Raw genomic sequence first — 13415 nt, 5'->3', positions numbered from 1 at the left:
CTTGTCATTACCTTCTATGTACTGGCCTCTTTTCTTTCCCATGAACATTTGAAGGAAGTGCTTTCCAAGTAGAAATGTTCAAGCATCACTCTTTTTCTTACAGAGCTGGCTTCTTCCCTCCCTTCTACCTTCATATTTCAGCCTAAATGTTACCTCCACCTCCACAGAGGTCTCACCTGAGCAATTTAATAACTCTATTCCTACCTTATCAATCATTATGCCACGCCCAGTATTCACCACCCCCGGGATTCTTCATCAGACCTAGACTCCGCTGCTTTCTTCCCCAGCACTCTTGTCAACTTCTAATTTCACATGTGTTTCGCTTCTTTGCCAGCTCATTGTCCTTGCGCCCCACAAGTCTGGGGTTCCATCCTGAAGACAGATGGTCTGTTGTGTGTACTCCTGCACCCTGGGGCCTAACAGTGCCTACCGCATCTTAGTGCTCAACTATATTGGTTGAGTAAATGAATCAGTGAATGAATGAAATGGCTCCTTTGTCTTCTCTGTCAAATCTTATTCCCATTCAGTGGTGTGCTGCAGCTAAGCCCCCAGCCAGCTTACAAAAGCCAATCGTTAAATTTTCAGGGACTTTACAAGCCAGTTGTTAAACTGCCTGTGGCTTGAAATCGGCCCTGGTGAGCATTCCGTACCACAGAAATCTGCAAAGGCTGCACCAAGACGCCTTTTTTCCAAAGAGCTGGTTGACCAGCTCACAGCTGCTCTCAGCTCCATGATTCAGCGATAGCTATCCAGCTAGCATGGCACCGGGCGTGCCTTGTAGGAAGCTGAAGGTCCTTCAGTAAAGAGTGTGTTTGAAATGTTTAAAAATGTAATGAGTAGATGTTATATAAGTATTTACTCATTGAAAATACTTGACCCTTTTATAAAATTATTATTTAAAATATGTGCTCTGATCTTCTAAAGGTATTGTGTCTGTTTTTCAGATCCTTATGTGAAGATTCATCTGATGCAGAATGGCAAGAGGCTGAAGAAGAAAAAGACGACAATTAAAAAGAACACGCTTAACCCCTACTACAATGAGTCGTTCAGCTTCGAAGTACCTTTTGAGCAAATCCAGGTAATGTCAGACATGATTTTAGCCCCCCCCCCCGCCATTCAATCTTATTCCTTCAGATCACATAAACAATACACGCAGATCTCATACATTATCAGTGCTCATTGTCTTTATTAGAACTACCCTTCTTATTCCCATCTATGTTTGATACTTTGGCTACATCAATAGGAATATAAGAAAATATATCACAGAGAATGTATTGGTTCATTGGCCAAAACCAGCTGGCCTTCTTCTGAGCAGAAATAGGGAGAAAAAGGAAAAGCAACAGAACAACTTTGGTAACTCAGAAAGCTCATCTATGAAGTTTAAAAGCCAAGAGAAAGTTAGCTCTCACAATTTACTCCTAGCCATAAGCAATCCTTCTTATCACACCCTTAGAGCAAAAAAATAGAAGAGAAAAAAATTAGTTTATGCCAAATATGCAGCATGCTGAATGCTTATTAAAAGATAATTAACAATTAAAAATTAGGCTAAGTTATATTTTAATTTATTTATTTCTTTATTGGTACCAGAAATTGAACCTATGGGCATTCTACCTCTGAGCTCCAACTCCCACCTCAATTTTTGTTCTTTATTTTGAAACAGGGCCTCACTAAGTAGCTGAGGCTGACAGCAAACCTGTGATCCTCCTATCTCAGCCTCCCAGTTTGTAACTGGGATTACAAATGTGCACCACCACTCCTAGCTAAATTGTATTTATAAACAGTAATTCTGATAGGAGGTAGCCTACTAAAAGATCTTGTAGTTAACATTTTCAAAATAAGATACTCCATGTAGATACAATGATAAAATGTGATCTTTTTAATTTAGGAATTTTAAAGATTATTTACATGTTTTCATCCCATCTCCTTAGACTATCAAATTTCAAAGTCCATATCCACTAATTATGGACTATTTCTTGGTAGTCTATAATGTGTACCAAGGAGTCAAATTGCACAAAGCAACACTACTATTTACATTTCATTAAATAATTGATGTGAGTCTATCATTTCAGGGATATAAAGGTTTGAAGAAAAAACTAGAACATGGAGCCTTCTAAAGGTCCAGAATAACAAACTTCAGCAAATCGTCTTCATTTACTTTTCTTTTTCTTTTTTTTTTTTTTTTCTTTCAGTACTAGGGATTGAACTCAGGGGCATTCTGCCTCTGGGCTACAACCCCAGCCCTTTTTATTTTTTATGTTGAAACAGGGTCTCCCAAGTTGCTGAGGCTGGTCTTGAACCTACAATCCTCCTATCTCAGCTTCCCAAGTGTTGGGGTTACAGGCATGCACCACTATACTCGACTTTTTTGTTTACTTGTGATCTATTAGAATATAGTATCTTATAAATGATTATACTTATTCCATGAACAAAGCTAGTAAAATAGCTTAATATATTTTATATTATGTGCCTGAGTCCAAGGCAAGTACTTTACATAGATAATTTTATTTAACCTTATGAGAGATATACCATTATTATTTCAATTTTTCTATATGCAAACTAAGGCTTAAAATTTCCTCATATATAAAATAGGAATAATCACAGAATTTATCTGAAAGTAAAATTATGAATAGAGAAGTCAGTGGAATCACCCAGCACGTAGGAACACTCAGAGAAAGGTCTCCATTCTAGTTATATTTATAATGCTAATGTCATTTTTTTTACATTAATACCTTATTATGAAATGGATCTAACAATAAAATAAAATACATAAACCAGCACTGTCCAACAATACTCTCTGTGATGATGGAAATCTTTTATCATCTCTGCTATCCAATGCGGTAGCCAACAGTGGCGAATCAGCCCCTCAGTCACTAATGTCCCTGGGGAACATTATTCGATTTCAACTTACTTAGAATTAAATTTCAACTGCTTCCTGTGGTTTATAGGTAGTCCGTTATGTTTTTTATTTGGAAACAGGATCTCTTAAGCCAGTGAAGGCCGGCATCAAACCTGCGCGATCCTCCTGTCTCAGCCTTCCAAGAGCGAGGATTACAAGCGTGCCCCACCATGACCGGCAGCTACTCCATTATATAGGGCAATTTTTAAAATACCCAGTAACCCCAGCATCCTCACATGGCTCAAGTTTTCATATAAGCTTTTTCCTTTACACGGTTTCACAGGGTGACAAAATGCACACACTTACTTTCTAAGTTGTTATATAAGTAAATGACATTGCAGAGGTCAGTTTTCCTGTCCCCAGTCACTGGTTCATTAGCTGGGACCTGCGAACCCCATTGCTTTAGACCCACAGGTAAACCTTATGACATCTATTTTCTCTAACAATTTATTTTGCAAAATTTGTCCAGTGAACTCTTTTTAGTTCTAAGACCTCATTCCTATGGAAACTAATACCTCCTGGCCTTTTTTTTTTTTTAATTCCACAAAACAGTACAAAGCAGGGCATTGAGATGAAAAAATAATCCCATTGTAAATTTTCTCCTTGGAGCTATCATTCTAAACTTTTAAAAATAAATTTCAGCTACAAGTGGCATAGAAATACAGATAAATTGCAAGTGAAGCACATTCAAAACAAGACAAATTTGGGGGTTTCTGGGGCAACATTTTAAAGGAGAGAGAAAGGAACCCAGCCAGATGTAAAGTACATCAGGCATGAAAGTAATGAGCACGCCTCTGCTGGCATCCCTCTTTCCCTGCCCCCTGAGTCAATTTGTGCTTTCCTAATCTTTGCATTTCCCTAAAGAATAATCAAGTGTTTCATATGCTAAAAGAGAGGTTTAGGGTTTCCTTATCCTGGGGTTATAAAATGATCTGTCTTCAATCTTCCTTAATCCTGCTGACATATATTATAAAAATAGCATGATGTTCTGAGTTCCAAAAACATACGAAAATGTTACCCCTTCCTTCCCTCCCCAAAAAAAAGGAGAAATAACCTACTTATATGGCTGGAAAACTTAATCCAAAATTAAGTGTTTTTTGTGATTAAGTGTCTTTAATCACAAAGATATTCTGTCTTGAGTGCCACCTATCAATTTATTACTAAATAAAATAATCAAAATTTACTCCAAGCTCTGAAAACCCTATGTGCATAATGCTCCCCACCCCACTCCCTGAAATGCCAGTCTACCCTGATGAGTTTGCATTTGACAAATTCTGAGAATTGGTAGGCAACAGATGCCATCTTGTCCTTGGTTCTATATACCCTCCAGGGGATGGGTGGTTTTGTCAACAGTGGAATCACTCCAGAGTAGCATGGGGACATGTCGATTGCCAGTGTGTTGCATTCTGCATTCTAAATTCTAATTTCAGAAGTGATTGTTTTCTCTGCTCAGTGGCATCACTCAGTACACTGGTAAAATAATTCAATCCTCCTAGTACAAACTCCACAAAAGGGCTAGAACTCAGCTGGAGCTTCATCTGGGCCGCACTTTCATAATTACATTTTCTGCTCCCTTTAACTCTGGGAACCAAATGTTATGCATTCCACTTTATTTTGAACTCTTCATCTTCATGTTCAGTTTCTAGATTAGAAATTATCTCTTTTACATATTAGAAACTACATCTGCATCTACATCGCATATTTTTTGATTAAGCAAATTCATTACTTTGGAAGCAGAACTGAAATGTGCTTTAATATTTTTTTAACTTGGGTGCATTTTAATTTTACATCATATTGGGGTACAGGGAGTTAGAAAAATACATGCACATACTCTTGTTGCCCTCTCCACCCACCCTCACCCTGCAAGTCTTTGAAATTGAAATTGATAGTTTTGTCTATGTTCATTGCATTATTTCTATTATTGCATTCTTTATGATTTTGTCCCCCCTTCCCTAATCCCCTTAGTCACTCCTCTAGAGTCTCTGCTCATCTATCTGATGTTGTTCTTGTTGCCAAATATCTCTCCAGCTTCCACATATAAGAGAGACCATAATCTACTTGTTCTTTAGGACTCAGTATACTTAGCATAATGTTCTTGAGTTGCATTCATTTTCCTAAAAATAGTATAATTTTGTTCTTTTTATGGCTGAGAAAAATTTCATTGTATGTATATGCTAAAGTTTTGTGATCCATTCATCCATTGATAGACAGCTAGGCTGTATCCATAATTTGTCTATTGTAAACTGTGCTGCTATGAACATGGATATGCATGGATGATTATAATATTCTGATTTCATTTCCTTTGGGAAGAAGCACTATCACTGGGTTATATAGTAGTTACATTCCCAATCTTCTGAGAAACCTCCACACTGATTTTCATAGTGGTTGTACTGGTTTGCAGTCCCACCAACAGTGCAATAGAGTTCCTATTTCCTTAGATCTTTACCAGCATTTATTATTGTGTTCTTGGCGATTGTCATACTAACTGGAGTGAGATGGAATCTCAGTGGAATTTTGTTGCATTTCTCTGATTGCTAAAGATGATGAACACTTTCTCATATATTGGTTGGCCATTTGCATTTATTCTTTTGAAAAGTGTCTATTTAGTTCAGTTGCTCATTTTTAATTAAGCTTTTTTTTAATTGGTGCATTGTAGTCATACATCTTAATGGAGTACAAGATGGTGGAGACATACATGCACACATCACTCAATTAGCCCTTCCCCAATTCCCACCCCATTTCCTCCCCCTCCTCCTCATGTTTGGCTTAGTGACTTTGATATGTTTGTCAATGTACATCATGTACGTTAGGAAATTTCTTTCTTCCCCCTTTTCGTCTCCCTTAATTGGGTCTCCTTATTTGCTCATCTATGGTTTCTCCTTCTTTGTCTAGAGTTCCTCTTATGACTTTTTCTCCACATTTTAGGCAGAATATCCAATTTTCACTTTTTTCTCTCTTTTTTTGCGGTACTAGGGATGAAACCTGGGGCATTCTACCTCTGAGCTACAACCCAGTCCTAATTTTTAGTCTTTTATTTTTTTGAAATAGGGTCTCACTGAGTTGCAAAGGGCCTCACTAAGTAGCTGAGGCTGTCAGTGAACTGCGATCCTCCAGTCTCCACCTCCCAAATGCCGGGATGACAAGCTTGCCCATCACGCCCCGCTAAACTTTCACTGTTTTTGACTGACTAACCTCACTTAGCATAATGTTCTCCGGTTCCACCCATTTCCCTGAAAATGACATAATTGTGTTCTTTATGGCTGAGTAAAATTCTGTTGTGGTTGGGCGTGGTGGTGCACTCTTGTAATCCCCGTGCTTGGGAGGCGGAGACAGGAGGATCGCACTGGTTCAAAGCCAGCCTTTGAAGCCAGCCTTTCTGTCTTAAGGGACCCCATTTCCAAATAAAAATATAAAATAGGTCTGGGAGTGTAGCCCAGAGTTAGAAGGGTTTCCAGGACCCCCAGTACCACCAAAAAAAAAAAAAAAAAAACTGTTGTGTACATATCCCATAGTTTTGTAATCCATTCATCTGTGGATGGACATCTTGGCTGGTTCTATAGTTTGGCAATTGTGAATTGTGCAGCTATGAACATAGACACGCATGCATTAATTCGGTAATTTTGTTTCCATTCTTTTGAGTAGATATCCAGAAGTGGTATTGCTGGAACATCTGATAGGTTTGTTCCCATTCTTCTGATGATCCTTCATACTGTTTTCCAAAGTGGTTACACTGATTTGCAATCCCACCAACAATATATTAGAGTTACCACTTCTCCATATCTTCACCAGCATTTATGGTTGTCTGTGTTTTGAATGATTGTCATTCTAGTTGGAGTTAGGTGAAATATCAGGGTAGTTTTTATTTGCATCTCTCTGGTTACCAATGATATTGGATATTTTTTCATACTTTAATTGGCCATTTGGATTTCTTTTTTTGTGAAGTGTCTATTTAGTTCACTTGCTCGTTTTTAGCATTAAGCTTTTTAAGCTCTTTGTATTTCTAGATATAAGACCTTTGTCCAATGGGTAAGTGGTGAAGAACTTCTCCCTTTCTATAGGTTCTTTCTTTAGAATCTTGGTGATTTCCTTTGCTGTATAGAAGCCTTTTTAACTTAAAGCTATCCCATTCATTAATTCTTGTTTTAATTTCCTAAGCTTGGAGTCTCATTGAGGAAGTTTCTACCTTTATGTTGAAGTGTTATTGTGAATGAGATCGTTCACTGTATTTTTTTCCAGTGGACTCATGATTGGTGTAAAGAAATGCTAATGATTTTGATTTTCATAGGTTGATTTTGTATTATGTGACTTTGCTAAAGCTATCACCTCTAGAAGTCTTTTTGATGAGTTTATTTGATCTTCTATGTAAAGGATCATGTCATCTGCCAAGATAGTTCGTTCCAGTTCTTCTTTCTCTATTTGTATTTCTTTGATTCCTTTCTTCTCTCTTATTGCTGAGGGTTGAGTTCCTAGTACACTCCTAGGGTTGAATAGGAGTGGTGACTGAGCATCCTTCACTAGTTCCTGTTCTGAAGAGAAATGCTGTCCATTTTTCCCCTTCATAATGATCCTGGCTTTGGGTTTGTTATATATAAACTTCATGATGTCAAGATAGTTTTCTTCTATTCCTAATTCTTTAGTGTTTTTATAATGAAAAGGTATTTTGTCAAATGCCTTTTCTCTATTGATATAATCATGTGATTTTGTCTATTAATGTGGTGAATTACATTTATTGATTTGCAAATGTTGAGCCAGCATTGCATCCCTGGGATGAAGCCTACTTGGTCATGGTGAACCATTTTATTGATATAGTTTTGAATGTGAATTGCTAATAATTTTTTGAGAAGTTTTTCATCTATGTGCTCTTAAAAAAATGTTTCTTGGCCAGATGCAAGTATGGTGGCTCACACCTATAATCCCAATACTCGGGAGACTGAGACAGGAGGACTGTATGTTCAGGCCTGCCTGAGAAACTTAGTAAGGCCTTCTGCAATTTAGTGAGACCCTGTTTCAAACAAAGATAAGATAAAATAGAGCTGAGGGTGTTGCTCAGAGGGAAAATGCCCCTGATTTCAACCTCCAGTATCACACACAAAAGTAAATGAACAGATTAATGAAAATGAATGATATTCCAGCCAGGCATGGTAATACTTACCTGTAACTCCAGTACTTGGGAGGCTGAGACAGGAGGATTTCAGTTTGAAGCCAGCCTCAGCGATTTAGGATTACTCTCAGCTACTTAGCAAGATCCTGTCTCAAAACAAAACAAAAAAATTTTAAAAACAGCTAGTGCTCTAGTGCTCTGTAGCTCTATAGCTTAGAAAAAGAATGTCCCTGGGTTCATACACACACACACACACACACACACACACACACACACACACATATACAAAGTTGGGAAAAAATATAACAACTTATGAGTTAAGGCGATTCTAACTCTTCCCCTATTAGAGTTAGAGTGACTCTGGGTTCAATTTCCAGTGCCACCAAAAAAAAAAATGTATCTTCCATAATATAATAATAATATGGGTTTGCTTCCATCAGTTCATTGAGTCCAAAAATTTAAGTTACAAAATAAACTCTCACAATCTGTGGCATTATTGAGGTACATCCTGTGTGGCCTAAAAGGTGACATCCAATTGTTGTCAGTGCCAGATACACAGAAGTTTCTTAATTAAGGTTTGTTGGAAGAATGCATGATGGAAGAAAATATATTTTCATTTACTTGCTACTTTTTAAAGATACTATATTGTCACATTTCATGCTGACAATAAATAAAATTTAATTCTGTACTAGTTCCTCCTTGAAATGAGATTACAGCATGTGGTTACTTGAGGGAATTTTTATAACAGCAACAAAAAAAAAAATGGCCTATTTGTCAGTGCTGGATCTCTCACCGAAGAGAAAGATGACAGATGACACAATAGGTTTAAAGGGAAACAATTTGCCACCACAAACATGGCTTGGTGGTTTAGAGCACAGGCTCTGGAAACCAACCCACTCACTTATTATGTGACCTCAGACGGGTTACATAACTTCTCTGAGCTTCAGGCCTCTGTATCTGATTAATGGCTTTATTGACAGGATGTATTATGAGAAATAACTGAGTTAGATCTTATAAAAGACTTAGGATAATCCCAGATATACACCAAAAAATTAGCATCTCAGTATCAAGATGATGATTGAGGAGGAGGATGGTGTAGTAGTGAAAAAAAAGGACTCAAATTTTTATGTCCAAGCCATTTTCAGCCTCACCCTGGTGGCTGGGAATCGATTATTCATATTTGCGGTCATGTACGTAGCAGGGCTTGATCTCTCCAGACACTTTATGTGCATTCTGTGTCCTCTTTCAGAAAGTGCAAGTGGTGGTAACTGTTTTGGACTATGACAAGATTGGCAAGAACGATGCCATCGGCAAAGTCTTTGTGGGCTACAACAGCACCGGCGCGGAGCTGCGGCACTGGTCAGACATGCTGGCCAACCCCCGGCGACCCATCGCCCAGTGGCACACCCTGCAGGTGGAGGAGGAAGTGGATGCCATGCTGGCCATCAAGAAGTAAAGGGAAGAAGAAGCCTTTCTGCATTTGCCCACATCGTGCTCTTTAGCCAGTATCTGTAAATACCTCAGTAATATGGGTCCTTTCATCCTTTCAGCCGTGCATTCCTGACACAGTTCAGTGGTACTTCGAATCCCATTTTAATTTGCACAAATTTAAGTGTAGAGAGCCCCTGCGCCCTTCATCATACCACTGCCCTCCAGATCTACTCTTCTTTTAAGCAATATGATGTGTAGATAGAGCATGACTGAAATTATTTATTGTATCACACTGTTGTACATACCAGTATGCTAAAGATTTATTTCTAGTTTGTGTATTTGTATGTTGTAAGCGTTTCCTAATCTGTGTATATCTAGATGTTTTTAATAAGATGTCTATTTTAAACTATGTAAATGGACCGAGATATAGGAGAGCTAATAATATATTATATGGTAAATATAGTATCGTCTGCATTCCAGCAAAAAAAAAATATTAACTCGTAAGGCACTAGTACAGAGAATCGTCTTAAAGGACAACTTAAACCTGCGCTTTCTAATTGAATCACTTGAGTACCAAGACACACTGACGCCACAAACTGGGTAAGCGAACCCAGTTTTGTAGAATTCCTTCACAGGCAAAATAGCGTGGTCCCAGCAGCACCCAGGCTGACCTCAAGGAAGCATAGCCACAAGCCAGAATAGCGTCTGTCTGTATATGTCTATAAAGCAGAAACCATGGCTTCACTCAGCATGAGAGGAAGCACAGAACAGGAACCAGTGAATTCATATCACTGCACCTAGAGTAACAATATCATGCTGGTATGCCTGTGTGTGCATGTGTGTGTGTGTGTGCACGCGTTTGTGTGTGTACATGAGTGTGTGTGCACTGTACACATTTGTTTGGGGATGGGGTGAGGAAGGAGAAGCTGAGAAGTCAGCATTTCTGAAATATTGCCTGACTCTTTAAAAAAAAAAAAAAGCTCTCCATTATCACCTTTATACCAAATGTGCATCCCACAGATTCCATCCCAGATTTCACATCTCTAATGATTCCAAAAGGTTTGCACATTAGACTTTGTTACAAAATATTTTATTATACGAAACCAGATTAGAAGGAATGCAGAATATTTTTAACACAGCAATCTGTGTTTATTACACAAATTTACTTTGTGGTAAACAGACAGTATTGTAATCCCATGATAAAGAAAAATAATAACAATTAGCCATAGTTCTGAATGCACTTCAATTAAGCCAAAACAGACAGCTAGTGATCTTTTTATATGCTCTTTTTACTTAAACAAGTTTTAATTTGTCCTTTAAACAAAGGGGAAACAAAACCAAGAACAAGTTCTAGAAAACTGAAGCAACCTCTTATGTACACTAGATGCTTGACTTAGGAGGAGTTTTTAAATGTTTTCAATGTTATTACATAGTAAATGGCACTATTATGAAGCTACTAGTCATTCCATAGGCGTCTTCAAAGACTGCTCTGTGTAACACTGTGACTGCCGTGTGTGCTTAGACACGTAGTTTCCTCAGTGGATAGCACTCAATTTATTCCGTAGTGATATTGTAACAATACTGCCATTCCCTTCTTCTGCACTGCCCGAGGTGTGTGTGGCACAAACAAACTGTTCTCATTACAAAGGACCAATTCAGAACTGAACAGCTATGCACGGGACGGGAAAGAGACACAGGCTGGAGTGGAACACACAGCATTTGTCAAACACTGTGCAATATTCCATATTTTTTCCCACTCTGGTAGACAGCCCTGGTTGGAAGGGCACCGATGATCTTACGCTGCTTCTAGTCTTTTCTGCCACTTGCTTCTGTGGCCCATTTTAACTTCCAGGCCACAGAGGGTGGTGACGCTCTGAAGTGCGTGTTTATCTTGACATGTACCAAAATAAAGTAGAGGAGAACGAAGCATTGGCCTCGTGTTGGGTGTTTAGGATATTGCACCATGTTTAAAAATAAAAATAAACTCAAAGGAGAATTCGGAAAGGGCTGATGGTAGACTTTAAACATGGGGCTGGCCATTTCCTGATAAAACTAGAATTCCCAGCATTATTCTTTCCTCATCAAAGAGACGAGCCTTTCTCCTTTTAGCTCCATCAAAGCCAACTTTTACGTAACGGAACAGACACAAAGGACAGGAGGAGAATGACATTCCCTCTCCTTGGTCCATACTGCTGAAAAAACACACAGATAATATAAAAATATGCAGGTCAGAACAGGAGCTCCATCAAATTTGAACAGATCATTCAAATGAGACGCTTTCCAGTTTCAAGGACCGAATCCCATCAGAGAGAGGGAGCTGACTAACAAAAGAAAATCCTTAAATACCAGAAACTGACATTTCATGTCACCATCTTCAGCTTTAAGTTGTTCACAGTGAAACAACGCTCTGGAACAAGCAGGTTCGAGCTGCTGGACAGACATTAGTTCTTGCATTAAAGCACTACTAGCGCATTCTCTCGCAACACTGCCAATGTGGGGTTGTCACCATAGCAGCAGCCAGCACTAAGTCACGTCTCACAAGTTGGTGACCGGACCTGTTTGATGACCAAGATTCATTCTCCGATAAGTCACATGTACCTTTCTGACAAAGCTGTGTAAAGTATTAGAATCCGATGCCCTAGAAAGATCCTAGTTGCCTTTGTGTATACTTACTGCCTGCTTGAGTGTTTCTATGTGTGGATTTCCTCTGTCTTGTAGAAATGTTGGGGTGTTTCCTTCCGCCATAGGCTCGTGGCCCGCGAGCCAACTACTTTAGCTGTATTTTACCTTCATTTTTCGATGAGGTGGTTAAAATTTTGTTTCACTTTGTGTAGTGAATTCCACAGTAGTTTTCTGATTGTTGTTAAAAATGACTTAACATATTAACACAGATATTCAATAAAAATGTTTTATTTCCTGTTGATGTTGCCGCTGGTCCACTTTTCTTGCCTGACACTGGCGCTAAGTCGCGGACCTATAGACTTGTGGGACAGCTGCAAGTGGCGGCAGCAGGGGAAGGTGGCGCTGACAGCCAGCCAGAGTCACACCTGACTGTGAGGGCTGCAGAAAAAACAGTGCCTGGAGGTCACCTGGCCATGAGTGCCCAGCATTCCTGACCAGTGTCCTTCACTTCTGTGCTCCCTCTCTCTCTGCTCATGACCCAGAACCTGCCACAGTTGGAGGCTTTCCACTCCACCCAAAATATGTCCCTCTGGGGATTGTACTCAGAACCAATAACCAGGAACATTGCAACCCCATTTTTTTTTTTCAGTAGCAGGGATGGAACCTATGCTCATTCTACCTCTGAAAGACACCCCCAGCCCTATTTTTTATTTTTTATTTTGAAACAGGGTCTCACTGAGTTGAAAAGGGCCTCACTAAGTAGCTGAGGCTGGCCACGAACCCCTATCCTGTCTCAGCCTCCCGAATGCTGGGATTACAAGTGTGCATCACCATGTCTGGCTCCCGACCATCCTTTCCTTTAAACCCTTCTACCTCAGACCTACACTCCCAGACCTATTTATTTTCATATTTTTTTAATTTGGAAACAGGGTCTCTTAAGCCAGCGAGGCTGGCTTCAAACCTGCGCAATCCTCTCGTCTCCGCCTCCCAAGCACAGGGATTACAAGCGTCCGCCACCACGCCCGGCCCCAACCATTCTTTTTCTGATGTCTACTTTCTTAAAAGGATTGACCCCACGGTGTTCTACCATTAAACTATACTCCCAACCCCTCCCCCCTTTTTTTGAAACAGGTTCTTGCTAAGTTGCTAAGAGTCTCACTATCTTGCTGAGGCTGACCTCAAACCTGTGATCCTCCTGTCTCAACTTCCCAGGTATTCCCATTACAGACATGCATGACCACACCCGACTCACTTAAGATATCCTACTTATTAGGTGTATTAGTCAGGAAAATAAAAACACTTCAGATATTTCAAAACAGCAATATAAGATGGATTTGGTGGTGTGTGCCTGTAATCCCTGTACTT

General features: G+C 39.3%; 1 protein-coding gene across 2 annotated transcripts in view; it reads left to right on the top strand.

Annotated features, from left to right (window-relative positions):
• Window positions 1-9453, top strand: part of SYT1 (synaptotagmin 1) — a gene marked incomplete at both ends in the record, with an annotated part of 221712 nt that extends 212259 nt beyond the window's left edge. For both annotated transcript variants that reach the window (XM_080705390.1, XM_080705389.1), the window contains 2 exons: window positions 945-1078; window positions 9247-9453. In XM_080705390.1, coding sequence (XP_080561516.1) covers window positions 945-1078; window positions 9247-9453 — 341 coding nt within the window. The remainder of the gene's footprint in view (window positions 1-944; window positions 1079-9246) is intronic.
• Window positions 9454-13415: the final 3962 nt, after the last annotated feature.

This window comes from Muscardinus avellanarius, assembly GCF_963383645.1.
Source record: "Muscardinus avellanarius genome assembly, chromosome: 11".
Taxonomy (NCBI): Eukaryota; Metazoa; Chordata; class Mammalia; order Rodentia; family Gliridae; genus Muscardinus; species Muscardinus avellanarius.
This window is presented reverse-complemented; position numbering and strand designations above follow the sequence as displayed.